The 24,227-nt window shown below is 40.5% G+C and overlaps 2 protein-coding genes across 3 annotated transcripts in view; one reads left to right on the forward strand and one right to left on the reverse strand.

Moving 5' to 3' along the window:
• Positions 1-892: 892 nt before the first annotated feature.
• Positions 893-6,624, reverse strand: NDUFC1 (NADH:ubiquinone oxidoreductase subunit C1). The gene is made up of 4 exons (XM_080796493.1): positions 6,374-6,624; positions 5,733-5,836; positions 2,869-2,948; positions 893-1,052 (listed from the first exon to the last, which is right to left on the reverse strand). Exons 1-3 carry the CDS (start codon positions 6,438-6,440, stop codon positions 2,889-2,891), a joined length of 231 nt encoding a protein of 76 aa, XP_080652619.1. The 5' UTR covers positions 6,441-6,624; the 3' UTR covers positions 893-1,052; positions 2,869-2,888.
• An 8,050-nt stretch (positions 6,625-14,674) lies between these two features.
• Positions 14,675-24,227, forward strand: part of NAA15 (N-alpha-acetyltransferase 15, NatA auxiliary subunit) — an 83,243-nt gene continuing 73,690 nt past the window's right edge. For both annotated transcript variants that reach the window (XM_080796494.1, XM_080796495.1), the window contains exon 1: positions 14,675-15,018. In XM_080796494.1, coding sequence (XP_080652620.1) covers positions 14,965-15,018 — 54 coding nt within the window. In that variant the 5' untranslated portion in view covers positions 14,675-14,964. The remainder of the gene's footprint in view (positions 15,019-24,227) is intronic.

The raw sequence follows: 24,227 nt of genomic DNA on the forward strand, positions 1-24,227 counted from the left end.
ATCAGAATGGAGACATAAATAATGAATTTTCAAATGTGTGCTACACTAAGTGTTTAAATCACAAGTGAATGAAGTGGCATATAAATAAATTTTAACTGATGCACAAGAAAGCCCCCCCCCACAAGAAAAGCTTTTGATGAAGGATAAATGAAGTCTATTTTATTTTATGTCTATTAATCTCCTCTCCTCTTCCCCCTTTTCTTAGGAGTTTGCTAAGTCATATTACAAAAAGGAACAACAGACTGCTGCCATTAACTGGTGAGTACAAAAGTCATCCACATGAGGATCATTCAAATTCAAGGAAATGGAGTCAGAACAAACTCTAGTACGAAAAATAAAGGATTCACCTTTCCTTTCTGACTTACCAGAATGGCTTCTCTAGAAGGAAACAGTATTTGGGTTCTTTAGTATTTTGAGTAATAAAGTAGCTCTATCCAAAAAAAAAAAAAAAAAAAAAAGTAGCTCTAACACTCTGACAGACTCAAGATTATTTGGAATAGAAATTAAAAGTTGCTATAAGGGGGGGGAAAACTTGATATAAAGAATCAATCCTTCAGCAGTGATTTTTAATCCATATCCTTAACAAGTTTTCTTACCAATGTGTCCTTAATTACCACTGACCCTGTTGTCAGATGGTACTTTCTACATCAAAATACTTTTTTTCTTTAAAGATTTTTTTTTATTTATTTGAGAGAGACAAAGAGAGCACAGAGGAAGAAGGAGACTCCTTGCTGAGCAGAGAGCCTGATGTGGGGCTTGATCCCAGGACCCTGGGATCATGACCTGAGCTGAAGGTAGACACTTAACCCACTGAGCCACTCAGGCGCCTCTACATCAAAATACTTCTAATAATGTACTTTAGAATTCATTTTCTATATAGTCACAACATCTATAATCTGAAGAATACAGAAGTATTTTTATTTTTTCATTTAATGATGCAAAACACAAATGCTGATTTGACATACATTCACATACAAATTTTTCTTTCACGTTTACAACTCAACAGATTGGTGAATCCAAAGGAACTAGTATAATCACTATATGGAACATACCTATAATGAAGAGAAAAAAAAATTAAAAACTATAGCATTAACTAGCAGAAATAATATTAAAATTAGACCATTCTGAATAATTCACCTAGAGCATCCAGGAAAGTCTAGAAAACAAATTCACAAAGAGTAACAACCCTTCATTTTATTTAAGTTTTAATAAAAAATATTTTATGTGACCTATAAGAGATTAGCAAAAGCATATCTATGTTTATCTCTTGACTGGCTGACTAAAGTAGTGACAGCAAGGTGATATTAATATGAAAAAAGAAATGAAAAATCTGGATAATCAAACCCTAAAGGGCTTAGTCAACCTAATCCATGAAAACTGAGATTTATAAGAGTGATTTTTCATTTTGCAAAAGGATTAATATAGAATTTCTTTAAAAGGACTTTCAGAAATATACTATGTATTTAGATACATATATATTGACATATAAAATAAATTCCTTTAAATCACAGAGCATGCAGAGTATTGTATCTTGTTCACAACTAGATTTTAGTATGAATTGTCCAATTGGGTGTTAGTTGTAGTGACAATCACAATGAAGTGGTCACACAGTAAAAGATTTACCAATCTATTGCTCTTATACATTCATCCATTCTACAAATATTAAATTATCAGTAGGCCCAGGCACTGGGCAATTTGCTGAGTACATTATGATTAATAAAATAGACAGGGTTTCTGTTCTTATGGAGTTTACACTCAGGTGTTGTCTATGACAAACAGATATTAAGAAATACATACACAAATAATGGTAATTTGTCTTTAGTGTTATGAAGTTACTGTGCAGAGTACCATCAGATTTACAAAAATGGTATGATTCTGGTTTTATTCTTTTTTTTTTTTTAAGATTTTATTTATTTATTTGAGAGAGAGAGCATGAAAGGGGAGAAGTCAGAGGGAGAAGCAGACTCCCTGTGGAGCTGCGCAAGCCCAATGCGGGACTCAGTCCTGGGACTCTGGGATCATGACCTGAGCCAAAGGCAGTTGCTTAACCAACTGAGCCACCCAGGCGCCCCCCACCTTTTTTTAACGATTTTATTTATTTCTCAGAGAGAAGGAGAGAGAAAGAGGGGAGAAGGATAGTGTGCGCTCATGTGCACAAGGAGGGAGAACAGGCAGAGGGAGAAGCAGGCTTCCCACTCAACAAGGAACCTGATGTTGGACTCGATCCCATGACCTTGGGATCATGATCTGAGCTGAAGGCAGATGCTTAACCAACTGAGCCACCCAGGCATCCCGATTTTGGTTTCATTCTTAAATACAACTTTCTTTGAACAAACTCAAAGCATAATGATTAAAAATGATGCTTAAAAAATGATTATACTGAGGGGGCACCTGGATGGCTCAGTGGGTTAAAGCCTCTGCCTTCGGCTCAGGTCATGATCCCAGGGTCCTGGGATCGAGCCCCACATTGGGCTCTCTGCTCAGCAGGGAGCCTGCTTCCCCCTTTCTCTCCATCTGCCTCTCTGCCTACTTGTGATCTCTGTCTGTCAAATAAATAAATTTAAAAAAAATGATTATACTGAGAGATGCTTCAGCTAAGGTATTAAAATTCATAAATTTGTCAGAGACAGGAGTATCAGTGCTAAAAAGTATAAACTCAATAGGGGCGCCTGGCTGGCTCATCTGGAAGAGAATGCAATGTGATCTCTGGTTTTTGGTTTGAGCCTGATATTGGGTGTAGAGATTACGAAAAAAAAATAAACTTAAAGAAAAGTATAAACCCAATAATAAAACAATAAAAATACATTATTGAAAAAGAGATCAAACTAATTTGCATAAATAATTAATCCTATAACATTGCATACTTACCATATTAGTATTTCAATAGTTTATTCCAACCCATTTCTTCTTTTATACTCTAAAACATCTTCATTATGTTGTTTGATGAGCTAGAAGTAGGTAACAATTAAAATTAGAAATATAATCTTCCTGGCAACTTAAAGAGGCTAACCAATGATACTTATATTTGGTATAGAAGAGGTATATATGGGCGCCTGGGTGGCTCAGTGGGTTAAAGCCTCTGCCTTCGGCTCAGGTCATGATCCCAGGGTCCTGGGATCGAGCCCCACATCGGGCTCTCTGCTCCATGGAGAGCTGGCTTTCTCCTCTCTCTCTGCCTGCCTCTCTGCCTACTTGTGATCTCTGTCTGTCAAATAAATAAATAAAATCTTTAAAAAAAAAAAAACTTAAAAAAAAAAAAAAGAAGAGGTATATATGAGGAATAAGCATACATTAAAAGAACTACAACTATTCTAGGGGTGAGGGAGGACACGCAGCCACCGGGATCTGGATTTGCTTTTTTTTTTTTTTTTTTTAAAGACTTTATTTGTCAGAGACAGAGTTAGCAAGCATAAGCAGATGGACCAAGAGGCAGAGGGAGGAAACAGACTCCCTGCTGAGCAAGAGCCCAATGCGGGGCTCAATCCCAAGACCGTGGTATCATGACTTGAGCTGAAGGCAGATGTTTAACTGACTGAGTCACCCAGGTGCCCCTCTTACCCTTTTTTTTAAAAAGAAAGAGTTTTGTTTTTTTTTTAAGATTTTATTTATTCATTTGTCAGAGACAGAGAGAAAGAAAAAGAGGACACAAGCAGGGGGAGCAGCAGGCTGAGGGAAAGGCAGGCTCCCTGCTGAGCAAGGAACCCCGTATGGACTCCATCCCAGGACCCTGGGATCATGACCTGAGCTGAAGGCAGGCACTTAACCGACTGGGGCACCCAGGCATGCCTATACTAGTTCATTTCAATCTAACATACTAAATTTGAGAAGGCAACCCTTAGAAGTTTGTTTTATTTATGTATATGTGTATGTATTTACTTATAAGATTTTGTTTATTTATTTGACACAGACAGAGACAGAGGGAACATAAGCAGGGGGAAGGGGGAATGGGAGAGGGAGAAGCAGGCTTCCCGCCAAGCAGGGAGCCCAATGCAGGCTGGATCCCAGGACCCTGGGATCATGACCTGTGCCTAAGGCAGATGCTTAACAACTGAACCACCCAGGTGCCCCCCCCCTTATGAGTTTAAATTCATGTTCTGCCAAATAAATTATTTCATTCAGTGGGTAATTAATGTAATAGAATAATTTACCATAGAGGAGCTAAATCAGCACTGCCAACCAGAACTGAATTATTAAATGAGGTCTAGACTGCTTGCTGGATGTGTTATACTTCTAACCTTGGAAGTTTGATACTGTGAGTGACCAACTCCATCCCCCAACTATATGTGTATTAATTAGATGTCATGGGCGATAGATACTTTCTTAGAACAACTGTCAGACAGAATATGCAACCAAAACAGTGGTTGAGATGGGGTGACATTTGCTGCAATCAAAGATCCAATTTCAGAGTTCTCAACAGCAATCAAGTTTTTTCTAGGAAAATTTTATATTAAAACTTCATCATGACAAATATTATTTCAAAAAGGATTACTGCTGTTGTTATGTTGTAAATGATTTTTAACATCTCTTACTCCTTATCAACTTTTTTTTTTTTTTGGAGATTTTATCTTATTTATTTGACAGAGCACAAGCAGGGGGAGCAGCACACCGAGGGAGAGGGAGAAGCAAGCTCCCCGCTGTACAGGGAGCCCAGTGTGGGGCTAGATCCCAGGACCCTGGTATGACAGGAGACAAAGGCAGATGCTTAACGACTAAGCCACCCACGCACCCCATCAACAAGTCATTTTAATGAGAAAATCCAAAATAAGAGATATAAGAATTGGAGGTGGGAGGCAGTGGAGAAAACCCCTAACACATTAGATACAAAACAAAAAATTTTAAATACTAATCGAGCACACAGACTTTGAGTCAACTTCAGGAAAATTTATCTACAGAGAGGCAGTATTTCACAATGGTCTATAGTGTAATTCTAAATCAGGGAGAACTGGGTTTAGCAAACTAATTTCTCCAAGCGTTTTCTTTATCTATAAAAAGTCAACAATAATAGTACCTACTATACAGGGTTTTTGAAATCATTAAATGAGTTTCTACATGTAAAGCATTTGGCATACTCTAAAGACAAAAAAAAAAAAAAGGCTGCTACACACTAAGTACAATTTCCAACAATGATTTACCCAAACACTGATTAAAATCTTATGTTTTCGAAGTCTAGCGGGACTTAATTTGTATAACTTGTCCAGTGATGATCTGTCCCTATGTCATCTGAAAAAAAAGTGTCCTCATAAAACCCAACCAGTCTCCATCCTCATTACCAAGTAAAGGACAATCAATAATAAAGTTGCCATTCATCACAAAACTGGGCGCCTGGGTGGCTCAGTGGGTTAAGGCCGCGGCCATCAGCTCAGGTCATGATCCCAGGACTCTGGGATCGAGCCCCGCATAGGGCTCTCTGCTCAGCAGGGAGCCTGCTTCCTCCCTTCTCTCTGGCTGTCTCTCTGCCTACTTGTGATCTGTCAAATAAATAAGTAAATAAATAAATCTTTTAAAAAAAATTCTCATTAACCATGAATGACGTAAGTTTCAGCTTCATCATATTTTCTCGATGCTGCTGAATTCTTGAATATTTCTTTTTAGTCTTTGGGATTTCCCTTATGTAATCAGCAATTACATAAATATCCAATTGAATGGAAGATTTGCTCAGCAACAATGTAACACTGACATTTATCCTCCCCAGTGTGTTGGGGTCGCACGACATCAAGGGAGTAAAAACTCACATAGATCCACAAGAAGACGGAGGTGCCCAAGGTCAGTCCAACTTTCAGCCAGTCAGGTTTGTCATATGGCGGATCCCGAACGTAGAACTTTGATCGCGCTGAAGCTGAAAGGGGACAGTGTCTGTAAATCGATAACGTATCGCCTTGCATTGAAAAACCTAACACTTACGTGTGTATTACTGCATTTAATTCTCCCTTCGCCCCCGCCAAACATCTCCCGAAACAGGTTCAGAGACTCAAGTTAACTCGCCCTGAGCCACCAGCACAGCCAGACCGAGCCGCCCCTGTCCTCCAGGACGCCCTCAAAGCCTGGAGAACTGGCTTTTGCAGAGCTTCAGATGACTCCCGAGTTGGCCGCAAGCGGACGGAGAGGGTCTGTAGGACCCAACCTGCAGCGGGTTAGGGTGGTGGGGAGGACCCAGAGTCCATTCGTAGAGACCAAGAGTTGTCGGCACTAAGAGGAGGGTCGGCGGCGCGCGATGGGGAACCTAGAGTCGGAGCTGGGATTTAGGACGTAGGCCGGCGAAGGTCACACTGCAGGACGGGCCCGGGCCCAGACGCCCGCTACCCCGCGGGCTGGATTCACCATGAGAGTGAGCGACTAGAAGGTTGGGTCGGCCTGAAGGAAGAGGGACACTCACAGCCGCTTGGGAGCCTAGCTGGAGCCAGCAGCTTGGAGAACTGGCGTAACAACGCGGGGAGCGCCATCTTGCTAGGCACGGCTCCTCCTTTCCGCAACCCCGTCTCCCCTGGAGTCGGTGTCCAGCCTAGCGCCCCCTTGCGAAACAAGGTGCGGGATTCGCCAGCTGCGCAGCCGCGCTAAGTAGAGATGTTAACTTGAGAATCCTGGTTATTGCCTGGTACTCTAGCTCTCCTGGTCTCAGCCTTATGTCTGTAAAATGGGGTTTGGGAGGAAATGATCAAAGGGGGAAAGGGGTAGTTAGTTTATTCACTTCGCTGTCCCATGAGAATTTCAGGCACCTGCCCCAGGGATACTCGAAAGATTTACTAAAATCTTGCTACATGAGCCAGAAAACTGAAAACGAGGTGTTGTGTTGAGTAACCGCCAGCACTTTGAATTCTGTGTTTCAGACAGTGTACATTATGCATCCTATGATTTACATGTATCGTCTCATTTCATTTTCACAAGGACCGTTTGATATACCTTATTATTCTCAGTTTACAGCTGAAGCTCAAAGAAAGAAACTTACTCATCTAAGGTGACATACCATATAGTTGAAGAGACTTCCCACAGTTCCCCAAGTCTGTTCACATGCACTATCACAGTAAAGCTTCACAACGCTGTGAGGAAAAGAGAATCTTCGTGTTTTGGAAGTGCCCTGTCCGGCTCAGGATCCCACAGCTGGGAGAGGTGGGATTCAGACTGAGGTCTTCTGACCGCAGATCTAGTGATTCTTGTTAGCCCACCTAACAGACTTGGACAATCCCCTGAGGCCATGAGCTGCAGAATATGATTCAAAGAGTCAAGTTGAAAAAGCTATTCCTGGAGACCATATTTTAGCTTTTGATTTTTAGGCAAAGTACTTAATCTCTCTACACCTCAGTTTTACAGCTGTAACATAAAACCTAACCTCTGTGATCCTTGGGAAGCTTGGAAAGTGTCTGGTAGTTGCAAACAACTTGTTTTTGCCTACCAAAGACATTGTACTGACACTTGAACTGGATTTGTGCATTCACTTGTCAATTCAATCTGATGTCTAAAGACCATGTACCAATTTGTATTTAAGTAAAAGAAATAAAGAATTTTAATATTTTAATCCTTTAAACTTAAGGCCATTTAGGATCATTTTTTTTTCTCAATCTATATATCTGTTTTTTAAATTTCTTTTCAGCGTAACAGAATTCATTGTTTTTGCACCACACCCAGTGCTCCATGCAATATGTGCCCTCCTTAATACCCACCACCTGGTTCCCCAATCTCCCACCCCCCACCCCTTCAAAACCCTCAGGTTGTTTTTCAGAGTCCATAGTCTCTCATGGTTCACCTCCCCTTCCAATTTCCCTCAATTCCCTTCTCCTCTCCATCTCCCTATGTCCTCCATGTTATTTGTTATGTTCCACAAATAAGTGAAACCATATGATAATTGACTCTCTCTGCTTGACTTATTTCACTCAGCATAATCTTTTCCAGTCCCGTCCATGTTGCTACAAAAGTTGGGTATTCGTCCTTTCTGATGGAGGCATAATACTCCATAGTGTATATGGACCACATCTTCCTTATCCATTCGTCCGTTGAAGGGCATCTTGGTTCTTTCCACAGTTTGGCGACCGTGGTCATTGCTGCTATAAACATTGGGGTACAGATGGCGCTTCTTTTCACTACATCTGTATCTTTGGGGTAAATACCCAGTAGTACAATTGCAGGGTCCTAGGGAAGCTCTATTTTTAATTTCTTGAGGAATCTCCACACTGTTCTCCAAAGTGGCTGCACCAACTTGCATTCCCACCAACAGTGTAAGAGGGTTCCCCTTTCTCCACATCCTCTCCAACACACGTTGTTTCCTGTCTTGCTAATTTTGGCCATTCTAACTGGTGTAAGGTGGTATCTCAATGTGGTTTTACTTTGAATCCCCCTAATGGCTAGTGATGATGAACATTTTTTCATGTGTCTGATAGCCATTTGTATGTCTTCATTGGAGAAGTGTCTGTTCATATCTTCTGCCCATTTTTTGATATGATTATCTGTTTTGTGTGTGTTGAGTTTGAGAAGTTCTTTATAGATCCTGGATATCAACCTTTTGTCTGTACTGTCATTTGCGAATATCTTCTCCCATTCCGTGGGTTGCCTCTTTGTTTTGTTGACTGTTTCCTTTGCTGTGCAGAAGCTTTTGATCTTGATGAAGTCCCAAAAGTTCATTTTCGCTTTTGTTTCCTTTGCCTTTGGAGACATATCTTGAAAGAAGTTGCTGTGGCTGATATCGAAGAGGTTACTGCCTATGTTCTCCTCTAGGATTCTGATAGATTCCTGTCTCACATTGAGGTCTTTTATCCATTTCGAGTTTATCTTTGTGTATGGTGTAAGGGAATGGTTGAGTTTCATTCTTCTACATATAGCTGTCCAATTTTCCCAGCACCATTTATTGAAGAGACTGTCTTTTTCCCACTGTATATTTTTTCCTGCTTTGTCGAAGATTATGTGACATAGAGTTGAGGGGCCATATCTGGGCTCTCTACTCTGTTCCACTGGTCTATGTGTCTGTTTTTATGCCAGTACCATGCTGTCTTGGTGATCACAGCTTTGTAGTAAAGCTTGAAATCAGGTAACGTGATGCCGCCAGTTTTATTTTTGTTTTTCAACATTTCCTTAGCAATTCGGGGTCTCTTCTGATTCCATACAAATTTTAGGATTATTTGCTCCAGCTTTTTGAAAAATACCAGTGGAATTTTGATCAGAATGGCATTAAAAATATAGATTGCTCTAGGCAGTATAGACATTTTAACAATGTTTATTCTTCCGATCCAAGAGCATGGAATGGTCTTCCATCTTTTTGTGTCTTCTTCAATTTCTTTCATGAGTGTTCTACAGTTCCTCAAGTACAGATCCTTTACCTCTTTGGTTAGGTTTATTCCCAGATATCTTATGGTTCTTGGTGCTATAGTAAATGGAATCGATTCTCTAATTTCCCTTTCTGTATTTTCATTGCTAGTGTACAAGAAAGCCACTGATTTCTGTACATTGACTTTGTATCCTGCCATGTTACTGAATTGCTGTATACTCATACAGTATGTATATATAGTAGTTTGGGGGTGGAGTCTTTGGGTTTTCCATATAAAGAATCATGTCATCTGCGAAGAGAGAGAGTTTGACTTCTTCATTGCCAATTTAGATACCTTTTATTTCTCTTTGTTGTCTGATTGCTGTTGCTAGGACTTCTAATACTATGTTGAACAAGAGTGGTGAGAGTGGGCATCCTTGTCGTGTTCCTGATCTCAACGGGAAGGCTGTGAGCTTTTTCCCACTGAGGATGATATTTGCTGTGGGTCTTTCATAGATAGATTTTATGAAGTTCAGGAATGTTCCCTCTATCCCTATACTTTGAAGCATTTTAATCAGGAATGGATGCTGGATTTTGTCAAATGCTTTTTCTGCATCAATTGTGAGGACCATGTGGTTCTTCTCTCTTCTCTTACTGATTTGTTCTATCACATTGATTGATTTGTGAATGTTGAACCATCCTTGTAACCCAGGGATGAATCCCACCTGGTCATGGTGGACAAACTTTTTAATGTGCTGTTGGATCCTGTTTGCTAGGATCTTGTTGAGAATCTTAGCATCCATATTCATCAGTGATATTGGTCTGAAATTCTCCTTTTTGGTGTGGTCTTTGCCTGGTTTGGGGATCAGGGTAATGCTGGCTTCATAAAAAGAGTCTGGAAGTTTTCCTTCTGCTTCAATTTTTTGTAACAGCTTCAGGAGAATGGGTGTTATTTCTTCTTCGAAAGTTTGGTAGAATTCCCCAGGGAATCTGTCAGGTCCATTTAGGATCATTTTAAAAGCACAATGAATGTTAGTAAATCGTTTTTCCCCCTCTATATTTTTTCTTTTTAAAAAAATTTCTTTTTTAAGTAAGCTCTATGCACAACGTGGGTCTTGAACTCACCACTCCATGATCAAGGGTGGCATGCTGTACTAAGCTAGCCAAGTGTGCACCCCTGTATTTTCCTTAGCAATATTGCTGGGGGGAAAAATTAACCAAAAATTACTGACCAAAGAGTAAAGTAACTGTACTATGTTTTCTGGTTCTTTTTTATATGCAACTGATGGCTAACTGGGTTGCTAAACTGTGAATCACATTATAGTTTGTAACCTAGTTTGAGCCTCCTGGACTCATGCTCAAGTAAGCAAACCACCCAACTAATATGCTGAATCAGTTGTTGGTTCTCAACTTCTTGTCCACTCAGCAACCTGACAGTTGAATATTCTTTCTATGTCATCCCTTGGAAGCTTGTCCTAACACAGCTTTTGCTAGTATCCAACAAGTTGAAACAGAAGCCATATTTAGTCAGAGCATACAGAACCAGTAAGCAAATTACTAATTTCGGTACTGCTGTGGGAAAAAAGGCTGTTTTCTTCTTTTGGTCCCTGTATCCTCTTACTAGAGTATATTTTGGGAAAGTGATGAAATATAAGCACATTCCTCTCAGCATGTTAGAGCTGATGGAACCCTACACTTAGAGTAGGCAGCTGTAGGTGAAACTCCATCTTGAGAAGAATCCTGATGAAGCAATTCCAGCCAGGAGCTAGTAGCTGTGGTATTTTGGTAGAAGTTGCTACATGACATTCATTTAAGCGTTTCCAGAATTTGAATGCTAAAAATTTCTTTATGACCCAGGCAAAAGGAGAGAAGATTTGAGTTAGCAGCCAGAAAACCACAGCTCTAGTCCCAGATTTTTCCACTAGGCAACATCTTACTCAACTCACACTTCTCATTCCTAGGGAGGGTTAAGAAGAGCAAAAGTTGAAAACAATATAAAATATAAGATCACTACATATATGTTTATTGATTTATGATGCATGAAAATATCATACATCAAATTTGGGAGGATCTGGAGAGGGATGCAGTTCCTGATATAGTTGCAAAAATTTTTTTAAAGATTTTATTTATTTATTTGAGCGAGCGAGGGAGAGAGAGAGAATGAGCAGTGGGGAGTGGCAGAAGAAGATGAGAGGCAGATTCCCCACTAAGCTGGGAGCCCAACACAGCACTCATGTGGGGCTCGATTCCAGGACCCTGAGATCATGACCCAAGCTGAAGGGAAACGCTTGACTGATTGAGCCACCCAGGCAACCCAAGTATCTGTAATTTTTTTTAAAGATTTTATTTATTTATTTGACAGACAGAGATCACGGTAGGCAGAGAGGCAGGCAGAGAGAGAGGGGGGAAGCAGGCTCCCTGCTGAGCAGAAAGCCTGATGCAGGGCTCGATCCCAGGACCCTGGGATCATTACCTGAGCAGAAGGCAGAGGCTTTAACCCACTGAGCCACCCAGGTGCCCCGATATCTATAAATTTTTATTTAAAGAACAATCAGAAGCAATCACAAAATGTTAACATTTGTTAAATCTGGGTGACAAATATATAGACTTCTTTAATGTTGTATTTCTATAAAATTTAAATACTTAATGATTAAGGCATAAAAGTGTCAGTAGAGAACATCTTACATATATGGACATGGAGAATTTTACTCTACATATCCCTCTTGTAGAATTAAAGTTCTGAGGTTGTTTATTTATATATTTATTTATGGTTAATTTTTTTGTGAAGAGGCATTTTGGCAATAGTGATATGCAAATATTTAGGGTAAGATGAATGAATGAAACATCATCCTCATCATCAACATCATCCTCATGGTCTGTCATCATCCAGCCTTGGATATGTTAACTTCCTGCATAGCTGTCATTCACAGCATACGGGTTAAATAGGATCTGTTTGTCAAACAGTGGTGATCTACAAGAGCAGATATTTTATTATTGAGTTTAGGCTATCAAGGCACGGACTGTATGGTCCACCTGTTATCTATACGTGCATTTTAACTAGGAAATGACTCAGATAAATGATGATGCAAAGTAGTAGTCACTGAGTCTTTTTTTTTTTTTAAGATTTTATTTATTTATTTGACAGATAGAGATCACAAGTAGGCAGAGAGGCAGGCAGAGACAGGAAGGGAAGTAGGCTCCCTGATGAGCAGAGAGCCCGATGCCGGGCTGGATCCCAGGACGATCCCAGGACCCTGGGATTATGACCTGAGCCAAAGGCAGAGGCCTTAACCCACTGAGCCACCCAGGCCCTCCAGTATTCACTGAGTCTTAAAAATTTATTTGTTATCAGCCAAAAAGAAGATAACAGTTGCCCAACTATATTGGTGGCTTATCTATTCAGGTATTCAGCCTTTGGTGGGGACCACCGTTTGTTTCAAACATCAGAAACTTTCTTCCCTCAAGGGGAAAATAGTATATTATTCAAAGAAGAAATTTAGAAAACCTTAGCAAATAATATTTCTGTAGGAACTTTTGGATATGAAGCCAGATACCTGGAAACCAAAGTTAGTAGTGAAGCTAAAATTATCACTGTAAGTTAGATAACTTTTCTACTTCTTAATAACTGAGATGGTTGAAAGAAAGACCTCTTGGGGGCACTAAGTTCAAAGATTATCATTGAGTGACAACTGTTTTTATGAATTCTATGTTTGCTCTTAGTTTTACTTAAAAAAAAAAAGTTAAGGTTAAAAAACTGTCCATATTCCAAAACTCAAACATGGTTTCCTGTGGATACAACTTTTTTTAGTGAAACTTTTGAACAAAGATAACAGAATTTGAACAAATTGCAGGATTTGATTCATAAAACCTTATTTATGATCCAGGCAGAAGAAGAGATAGCAGGCATTTGAGATAGCAGCTAGAAAACCTGAGGATTAGTCCCAGATTTTTACAATGGGAAACATCTCCCTCACCTTACACCTTCTAGGAAGGGTTAAAGAAGAGCAAGAAGAAACAGTAAACTATCTGGGTAAATACATTTAAAAGAGCAAAGTTATTGCACATATAATGCAATGATTCCTGATTCAGAGAATGCTACAGACGGAATCCAGCATCTGGAGAGAGATCATCAAAAATAATCAGGTGCGAAAATGGCTCATATGAGGGGAAAATTGTAGATCATCAATGGAATGCCAGCTTTAAAATAGTTGTACTGTCAATTACAAAAAGAATTTTTTTTTTTCTTTTAAGTAGGCTCCATGCCCAATTTGGGGCTTAAATTCACCACCCTGATATCAGAGTCCTATGCCCTACTGACTGAGTCAGCCAGGCGCCCCTTTACTGTCAGTTGTTGTTGTTGTTGTTGTTTTTTAAAGATTTTATTTATTTGACACAGAGAGAGAGATCACAAGTAGGCAGAGAGGCAGGCAGAGAGAGACGGAGGAGCAGGCTCTCCGCTCAGTGGAGAGCCTGATGCAGGGCTCGATCCCAGGATTCCGGGATCGGGACCCGAGCTGAAGGCAGAGGCTTAACACACTGAGCCACCCAGGTGCCCCACTGTCAGTTGTTAATGAAATTACTTATACATATACTCATATGTGGAAAAGGTCCACTTCGGTATCTAGTTTGATCTTGTCTACTGCAGCGGTTCTCTATCCTTCCCTGATACTCTGACGTTCAAGATCTGAGGATTTCTGGTGATGGAGAGTTCAACACTCACAACATTAAGCACTTTAGCCATCTCCGGGGGAGTCAATGTCCCTGAACTCCACTCCAAGATGACTCAAACAGTCGTGAACCCTTCGTTGTATGGGCTCAACAATGAAATAAAACACATTTAACTTTCAAATGCTTCTTTGGCAGTGCAAATATGGCACTTAGGATATGGCTCTTTCCTCGCTCACCTTAAGTAATAAACTAAATCACCGATCTTCCAGCCAGCCCATTTAATTGGTCAAACTCTTTCACGGTTTTCAGATTCCATGAACTCTCTCTTTTTCGTACAGGTTTTCAAGTCCCCCCTGGGGTGAAGCCTTCGTTTCCCTTTCGCCTCTGCTTTTTAATTCGGTACTTGATGCACGATCAAACGCAGAACTTCTTGAACACCTTCACTTTAGCACTTCAGGCTCAAAGTATGATCATACAGGCTACGAGAATCTACCCAATGAATGAAAGGCCACTTTGGCATCAAACAGCAGAAAAGCTATGTGCGAGTGGGAGGCTGCTGGAACAGCAGTTAGGGACTCCCCCCAGCTCTTCCCCCAGCGCCTGCAAGACTCTCCGCGACCGAGGGAGGGGCGGGGCCTGCCGCGACCCTCTCGGCCTCCGCCCTCCTGCTGGCCTCCAGGTTTCCCAGCAAGCTCTAGGACAGAGGAGGTGGGGAAAGGAGGTCATCGCGCCTGCGTGCTAGGAGGTGTGACCCGGGTGGGAAAGCCCTCCGCGTCCGCCATTTTGGCTGCCTCTGTCGGTCTGTTCAGTTACCACGTGAACCGCCGACGGAGACCCGTGGGGGGGGAGGCGGCGGCAGCGTTAAGTGAGAAAGGAAAAAAGACAACGAGGGGAAGGGGGGTGTCGGGGTTGGGCGACGCGGTGACACTCGAGGCCTGGTGGTGGCGGTGGTTCGGGGCAATCAAGGCTGAAGCAGCCAGGGGACGGCGGCGGCGGCGGCGGCGGCGGTCGGACAAACAGACTGACCGAGCCGGGCGGTGGCGGGAGCAGCGGGAGGAGCCGGAACGATGCCGGCCGTGAGCCTCCCGCCCAAGGAGAACGCTCTTTTCAAGCGGATCTTGGTAAGTGTGAGACTTTGGGCAAGAAGTGGGGAGGATTTAGCCGGTACACGGGCCTGTCACCCCTAACCTCGGCCCGGCGGGCACGGGGCCACCTCCGCCAGGAAACCCGCCTTCGTACTCCTAGTCAAGCAGTATGCACCCCCTCGTCCCTTTCCTGTGGTTCCCACTTCGCCCCGCGCGCCCCGGGCCACGGGCTTCCTCCTCCGGTCTCCACGCTTCGGAGGCCGTGGTTCCGGAGTAGGCCCTGTTTTCCTAGCTTCTAGACTGCAGGTTTTCATCCGCCCCGAATGAAGGGAGGACAGGCCCGGCCTTTAGCCGGGAAGCGGGCAACACGGGCAGGAGTAGCGGCCGGGGTGGTGCGGGAACACTGCCGGTAGGTCGCGGTGGCACCCTTGTAAGGAACAGGTGGTGCGGATGCGGCACAGCTCATTCATTGCCCAAGCGCGGCTCTCCCTCCATCGTCTGTCCCTCCCTCTTCCTCTCTTGATATTCACCTGTCTCCGCCCGGGCCCGGGGTCACTGAATGACCTGGAAGTCGGGAAGGAAGGGATTTAGTAGAGGAAAAGAAGCTTTCTAAACGACTACCTCCTTGTAGTTAGTTTCATACTTGAGTCTGCAGATTCTCGGCCTTTTCCCCTCGTTTCTGTATGGAGAAGGGACATTTATTTCTTAGTTTCCGAGCGGGAAACAGCCCCACCCCATACCCTACTCGGGAGGTGGGGCCCACTGCGAGGGGGCGGTCCGGTTGGAAGTGAAAAGTTTATGGAGTTTCTGGTTTAGATGTTCTAGACGCGAATTTTCTCAGAGACTTTAGTGTATTAACAGTGATGCAAAAATTTAGCAGCAAAGGCAACTTAAGAACTTTTGAGATGGATTTTATTGACGCGAGCTCACACTCACTTATTTCTTACATTTCAAATGTGTGCGGTTTGCATTTTTTTTAATACCATAAAATACAGTGATGTTTGGAGGGACTGTTGACATTGTAAAATATATCCTGTGGCCTTGGCGCTATGATTAATACATCATGGCACATTTTTAGTTTGGCATTTAGTGTGTGGGTTGCCCCTTCATGCGAAGATTCTTTATGAAAGAATTAACTGTTTGACAAACTTAAAACTTTAAAAAAATTTGGTGTGTGTGTATGAAAGTGTTAGCTGTTTTCCCTTGCAATTTTAATTTGCTTCAATTATTTGAAAAGTAGACCAATTTTGGGGATCCAGTCTTCTAGAAATAGGAAGGAGTAATCCATGTTGAACTAACTTTGATTTTACAAAAATATCCGTATGCCTTACAGATTTAGTCAACTTATGTTGAAAAACTTACCAGAAAGTCACATCCAATACCAAGTAATTTTTCCTTTGAAATCCTTACCATTTTTTGGTTTTAGGAATAACCAGGGTAGATGGAACTCTCACATAGTTTTAATAGAACAATTCATTTGTTTTTTCAATCCTTTATTTATTTACTTTTAAAGATTTTACTTATTTAACTGAAGGAGAGAGCGTGAGCATGCCTAAGAGGAGGGGAGTGGGAGGCAGAGGTAGAGGGAGAAGCAGGTTACTGCTGAGCTGGCCTAGGTCCCAGGACCTGAGCTGAAGGCAGGAGCCCAACCCACTGAGCCACTCAGGCATTCCTACTTTCAAATCTTTTAAAAGACCAACTGGTGTGTCAGTTCGACTGTAACATACTTCCAGGGTAAAAATGTGTCTTAAATCTTACTCCTTAACTTTTTTTGAAAAAAATTCAAGCAGAAAAGTTGAGAGAAGAGTACAAGGAGCACTCATGAACTCTTTACCTTAAGTTAGTATGTAACATTTTGCCAGATTTGCTTCTTGCTCTTCCAACACACATAAGAGTAAATAGCAGGCATAATATTTAATCCATAAATGCTCTAGCAATAAGGGTATTGTCCTGTCTATCCATAATATTGTTAACAGTCATTTCCTGGTACTGTGGGATATCCAGTTCATATTCAAATTATCCCAATTGTTAGGGTAGCAGTTTTTTAAAAAAATCAGACTTTTTATTTTGAGATAACTAGATTCACATGCAGTTTTAAGGAATAATACAGAGATCCCTTGTACCCTTTTCCTAGTTTCCCAGTGCTAACGCCTTGTAAAACTGTAGTTCAATATCATAACATTGATACACTCTATCAATCTTATTCAGATTTCTTGAGTTTATTTGTACTAATTTGTGTGTGTATTTAGTTCTGTGCAGTGTTATCGCAATTGTAATTACATAACCTCCACTACAGTCGGTATGCAGAATGGTTCCATAAGCACAAGGATCCTTCTGTTGCCCTTTTAGAACCACACCCTCCTACCTGCTTTCTATCCCCTTTACCCCCAAACTCTGGCAGTCACTAACTGTTCTGTTTCCTATTTCTATGATTTTGTCATTTCATGAATGTTTACTGAAAAGAATCATACAGCATATAACTTTTTAGGATTGGCCTTTTTTTTTTTTTTAAGATTTTATTTATTTATTTGACAGACAGAGATCACAAGTAGGCAGAGAGGCAGGCGGGGAGAGAGAGGAGAAAACAGCCTCCCTGCTGAGCAGAGAGCCTGATGCACGGCTCGATCCCAGGACTCTGGGATCATGACCCGAGCTGCAGGCAGAGGCTTAACCCACTGAACCACCCAGGCGGCCCAGATTGGCCTTAACACAATATAATTTCCTTTGAGATACATTCCAGTTGTTGGGTGTATTAATACTAGTTTGTTCCTTTTTATTGTTGAGTAGAATTCTGTGATATAGGTGTACCACAGTTTAACCATTCATAGAATAGCATTTTTTGATAAATCATTTTGCATATTTTTTTTTCTCGTGATAGTGGGGCAGAACTTTTAAATTCATTGCTAAAATCGAAGTGCTTTAGCACTTTAGGATTTATTGTGATACAGTATATGCAGAAGAAATGTGAAAATTACTAAAGAGAAGGGGATAGAGTGTTTTTTGTTCTGTTATATTAGGAATGAAAAAAACTTTGCTAACCAAAAGTATAGTTAGTATTTGCTTTTTTAAAATTCCTTCTGATTCCTCAGTTTTTATGGTATGTTAACCCTTTTGATTTTAAGACCGCCAATTCCGAAAAGTTGGGCATACTTTAATGCCTGTAAACCAAGTGTTGCTGGGATGGTAACTGTTAAATCATTCCAGTAGTATTCACTTTTTGAGCTGCTACTTTGTTAGTTGTACCATACTTGTTTGTAGTAAATTCCTTTAGGAAATGAAATGAAGTTAGTTTGTATTTTTAAAATATTTGAAACCTCAATTTCAAAGTAATGAAATATGTTTTTGCCTTTATTTTTCAAAGGAGACCCAGAAAGTTTCTGTAGTGGATTTGCCTGGCTTGTTGTGGTTTAGTTTTGATATCTAAAATTCAGTTTTGGGGCGCCTGGGTGGCTCAGTGGGTTGAAGCCTCTGCCTTCGGCTCGGGTCATGATCTCAGGGTCCTGGGATCGAGCCCCATGTCGGGCTCTGTGCTCAGCAGGAAGCCTGCTTCCCTTCCTCTCTCTCTGCCTGCCTCTCTGCCTACTTGTGATCTCTATCTGTCAAATGAATAAACAAAATCTTAAAAAAAAAAAAAATTCAGTTTTGAGGGCGCTTGGGAGGCTCAGTCGGTTAAGTGCCTGCCTTTGGCTCAGGTCATGATCCCAGAGTCCTGGGATTAAGCCCTACATCAGGCTCCTTGCTTAGCAGGGAGCCTTAGTCTCCCTTTCTCTCTGCCTGCTACTCCCCCTACTTGTGCGCTCTCTGTCAAATAAATAAAATCTTAAAAAAATTAAAATATAATAAAATTCAGTTTTGTTGCATATTGGGCCCTTTTTTCATATGTTACTTAACTATTTTCTGACTGACGAATTGTTATAAATTTGTCAGAATGTCTACAAAATGTGTCTTGTGTGTAATTTGTCTAAAGAAAGGGCAGGGCATGAATTTAATGTAACATATAGCAGTTTAGTTTAAAGAAGAGTTATGTGTGTTTATCAGGAGTGGGTTTTTTTTGTGGGATTTTTGTTGTGATTATACTTGATTTTAACGATTTGGAAAATTAAGTCATTAGAAAATTGTGACTTTGCCTACTTATGATGCTATTTGTTTATCTAAATAGTTTGAGAACAGTACCAGATCTCCATACCACTTTTTTAGGATCTAGGTTAAGGGTAGGAAAAATGAGTTGCTGGAGTGGAATGAAATTCACACCTTTTTAGATTTTAGTCCACTTGGACAAGTTGGGTATACCCTGATGCTTTGCAGTCAAGTGTTGCCAGGTTGGTGACTGTTGCTGCTGCCGCTCTTCTTTTCTCAGGTGTTAATGTGAGCTATAAGGGCAAAAAAACCTATGTTGGGAGCACTTAAAATAGTTTACATCATTAATCTGTTTTGAACTTTTGCCTGAATGACTTATGTTGTTAGTTAAAAGTCTAGAAGACAGAATTTTTCTTTCCTAGAAAAGTGGCAAGAGAAGTGAAGAGAAGTGTAGCATGGTGATAACATTTGTGATTTACTGAAAACTTACCATTTGCACTGCACAATAGAACTTTCTGTGATGATGGAAATGTCCTGTATCTGCCTTGTCCAGTATGGTAGCTGTTAGTCACGTGTGACTGTTGTACACCTCAGATAGGCCTAGTGTGATTGAGGAATTCAATTTTTAAATTTAATTAAGTTTAAATTCAAATAGCCACATGTGGTGGTGTGGGGTTGCCGTTTTGGACAGTGCCCTTTGTGGATCCTTCTTTATTCTTGAAACTTCCCAAGGTGGAGACATTTTTTATTAAGGAAGCAGACTGAGATTAAGGTTAACACTTAGTGTTAGATTCAAGAATCAGTTTTTTTTGTTAGCTCAGGGCATTTGTACCATACCTGCCTAGTGTTTATCTGTTTGGTGGTGGTGGTGTGGGGTGGGAGGTTTGGTTGTAGGTAGAGGGAGTTAGGTGAAGGTGTTGTAATAATTGTAGGTGACTAGATGTATTATAGGTACCTACAGATTGTAGGTAAATTATTTCATATGATTTATTGCATTTGGGAAGAAGTGCTCTTTTTACAGTAATACTTAGGTTGGATTTAGTTGCAGATGAAATTAAGATTAGGAATTGTCAAGAAAATTTCCATGTGTACATGGAAGGTCTGTTGATTTAAATTTCTACGTAACAGTTGTAGTTTTGGCAACTGAATGTGGACAGTAACCTTGAAATTGGTTTTAATATGCTCTTGCCTGCCCTGCATGTGTTCAGAATGTAACAAAAAAATAAATGGAAACAAAGTTTTACCTACAGTGAAGTCCTTTTTCTTTTTCTTTAAAAAAATTTTTTTTATTTATTTGAGAGAGAGAAGGTAAAGCAAGTGAAAACATGAGTAGGGGGAGAGGGGCAGAGGGAGAGGGAGAAGCAGGCTGAGCAGGGAGCTGGATGTGGGGCTCAGTGCCAGGATTCTGGGATCAGGACCTGAGCTAAGGCAGAAGCTCAACTGACTGAGCCACCCAGGTGCCCCTGAAGTCCTTTTCTTCTGTACACTGTAGGTAATCAAATGTTTAAGCCAGAATAAATTTCTTCCTGGAAGTGTACTAGAAAAGGAAATGCAAATTTGCTATACTGTAAAATATACCATATTATAAAATACACAAAATGCTTTTTTTAAAAGTCTGTAAAAATCTTAGGAGAAAAAACCTTTCGATAATGTGGTGAATTCATGGTTTTGTTTGTTTGCATTTATACTTATGCCCTAAATCCTTTCTGGAATGGGATGTAGAATGAATGAACAAACAAAGAAATGTTTTTATTTAAATTGACAAAGCATATGTGTTTGAGCGTGTGTGTGTATTTATTTATTTTTTTTAATTTTAGGGGGGGTGGGAGAGAATCTTACTTAAGTAGGCTCTATGCCTAGCATGGAGCCAGACATGGGATTGATCTCAAGACCCTGAGATCCTGACCTGAGCTGACATAAGAATCAGTGGCCTGACTCTACCACCTAGGTGCTCCCAAACATATTTTTTAAATGGTTTATTGTGTTAGAAACCTGAAATGTCTCAAAGTGATTCTTTTGGATTGAGAGTAGGTTAAAGTACTAGTTTATGCAGATTATTTGGAGAATACTTTGGTTCAAAAAAAAAATCGACCACAGTTTAGTTTTTTTTTTTTTTTTTTTTTAAGATTTTATTTATTTGTCAGAGAGAGAGAGAGAGCACAAGCAGGGGGAGCTGCAGGCAGAAGGAGAAGCAGGCTCCCACTGAGCAAGGAGCCCAATGCAGGCTCGATCCCAAGACCCTGGGATCATGACCTGAGCTGAATTCAGGCAGACGCTTAACTAACTGAGCCACCCAGGTGCCCCCTACAGTTTAGTTTTTAATAGTAGGAGATAACACTTTATGTTCAGAAAAGCATACAAAACTTTAACAGGGAATTGAATTTAATGTTTGATTCTGTGGATATTTTAAAGGCTTGCAGTCTTGAGTCATTATTGGGGATTATACAAACTATGTTATTTGATGATAATAGAATTGCTATCCCAGCTATTACTTTGAAGCACTGGTTAAAAGACAGTTTCCACAGAGGCAGGCATGGTGCCCTGTATGGTTGGAGGACTGGAGAACTACTGGCCAACCTGCTTTAGCTAAAGGGATCTCTTTGTTTAGTGTGCATTATTTCCTTTAATATTTGTGCCTCTGACAATGCAGTTCTCACAGAGCATTGAATCAAATATATCGTCTTTGTACCTGAAAGTGGTTTTGGACATAAAAAGCCAGGTTATATAAGGGATCATATGCAAAGGACTATTGAGAATTTTCTCCCCCATCAGATACCTGCATGGCATATTTCTTCTTTAGAATTCTGTTCAGATGTTCTCTAAATGTTGTGTAGAGGCCTTCCTTCACCAGAAGTCTTCCTCAGCTCAATCTTATTTTCTTCCTTACTTTATGTCTTTCTGTATCATTTTATTACCATATGACATATATGTGTGAGTAATTTATGACATGTCTTCTATAATTAAAAATGTAGGTTTTATGATGATAGGACCTTTTTTCTGTTAATTACTATACCCCCCATTGGTTAGAATAATGTACCATAATAGACACTGAATAAGTACTTGTTGCATAAAATGAGTGTATAAACAGTAACAAGAGAGAAAGCTCTTTGGATTATGTTCTTATATAAAGATTTTTGAAAAAAGAGAGTTACTGGGCCTTGGCATTGAAGAGTACATTGTTACATGAGGTAATGGTAGGATATCAGGCAGAACCTGTATTACCCGGTAAGACCTTAGAAGTTTCATTTACAAGTGAATCATAGTATTAGTTTGTTTACATGGCCTTTCTCCAGTCACAGAAGCATAATAAGAGGAAATTTTATTTCTGTTTTGGTTGCTTTAGCACTGAAGGAAAAAATGGCATCTGGATTAAATGAGGATGTTTGTCATGAGGAGCCTGCTGAATCAGATAGTAAGGCTCAGTCATCTATAGTTTCAGAAAGCTCTACAACTGATTCCAACACACATTTGGGGTTGAGGACCAGTGCATGTGATATCATAAAACAGGAAGGGACATTTTTGTAGATTAAAGTTGTTTTGTAAGTGTTTTACAGAAAATGTAAAGATCAAGTTAAATTTTTGGAATTGGGAAGGTATGCTGGGAGGCTGGTGTGGCAGAGCAAGCCGCATAACTAATCATTGAGCCTAGCCAGCCATCAACATTCACATCTAAATACAACTTTGCTGTCTATTTATAGACAGTAGCCCTACTGAAGAGAGAAAAACTTAAGATTCTTAGTGAAAAATAGTTTTGAAAAGAATGTCAGTTGCCAGTGCTGATGGTGAGAAGCACATGTGAAGAAGTTTAAAAGAGTGTTGGTTCTTAATATAAATATTAGGGTTTGGTGAGGAGGGAATTTTATGCTGTGATTGTATTCTTGACTTTGGGGAATTTCCCTGGAATATCAGCTGTATATCTAACATCTAAGCTGTTTTATAATGCAAACTTGTGTTGAAGTTTTAACTTTTGAAAAACTAGCTTAACTTACTGCATATGGTTTTTCCTCCTTAGGTAAGATAGGAATTATATTGTTCCCTGCTAATTTGGAAATAAAATAATTCTTTAAAATTTTAACTTAATACAGCAATTTCTTTTTACTATTTAAAAGTAAAATAAAAGTTGCAGTATAGGGGAGCCTGGGTGAATCAGTCGTTAAGCGTCTGCCTTTAGCTCCCTGCTCAGCGGGAAGCCTGCTTCTCCTCCCACTCCCTGTGCTTGTGTTCTGTCTCTTGCTTGTCTCTCTCTGTCAAATAAATAAAATCTTTTTTAAAAAATTGCAGTATAGGGGCGCCTGGGTGGCTCAGTGGGTTAAAGCCTCTGCCTTCAGCTCAGGTCATGATCCCAGGGTCCTGGGATCGAGACTTGCATCAATCAGGCTCTCTGCTCAGCAGGGAGCCTGCTTCCCTTCCTCTCTCTCTGGCTGCCTCTCTGCCTACCTGTGATCTCTGTCAAATAAATAAATAGAATCTTTAAAAAAAAATTGCAGTATAGAAATAAATGATGGAAAGATTAATGTATTTGTTGCCTGATATGCTCTAATCCACTGAAATTTTCTTCATTTGGTGTAATAGGAACATATTTTCAGTTGAGATAATTTGAAATTTCTGTCAAAGCCTGTTGGGGAAATTACAATCTTTGTTCAGGCCAATGATTTTTTTCTTTTTTCTTTTTTGAGTAAGCCCTAGGCCCAACAGGGGGTTTGTACCACCACCCTAGGATCAAGGTTTGCATGCTCTACCCACTGAGCCAGCCAGGCACCTCTAGCCAGTGATATTTTAAAGATTTTATTTATTTATTTGACAGACAGAGATCACAAGTAGGCAGAGAGGCAGGCGGGTTGGGGGTAGGGGGGAGAAGCAGGCTCCCTGCTGAGCAGAGAGCCTGATGCGGGACTCGATCCCAGGACCCTGGGATCATGACCTGAGCTGAAGGCAGTGGCTTAACCAACTGAGCCACCCAGGCGCCCCTAGCCAGTGATATTTTAAATCTTGAATATTCCATTATGTAGGAGATTATTTAAATATTCCTGTATGTTATCTGTTAGAATTGTTCTATCTACATGTGTTGGATATAAAAGGAGAAATGAAAGTTTGCTTTTAAAAAGTATAGACCTAGAAAAAAACCCTTAAGGTTGGTTGTTTACTTCCACACATGGTTGTTCCAGTTA

This window comes from Martes martes (assembly GCF_963455335.1).
Source record: "Martes martes genome assembly, chromosome: 2".
NCBI lineage: Eukaryota > Metazoa > Chordata > Mammalia > Carnivora > Mustelidae > Martes > Martes martes.

Coding starts and splice junctions, on each gene's coding strand:
- NDUFC1 (XM_080796493.1), bottom strand. CDS start 6,440: ATGGCGCTCCCCGCGTTGTTACGCCAGTTCTCCAAGCTGCTGGCTCCA. Junction 5,837..6,373: donor AGCTAGGCTCCCAAGCGGCT/GTGAGTGTCCCT, acceptor GTCCCCTTTCAG/CTTCAGCGCGATCAAAGTTC. Junction 2,949..5,732: donor CCGTCTTCTTGTGGATCTAT/GTGAGTTTTTAC, acceptor ACCTACTTCTAG/CTCATCAAACAACATAATGA.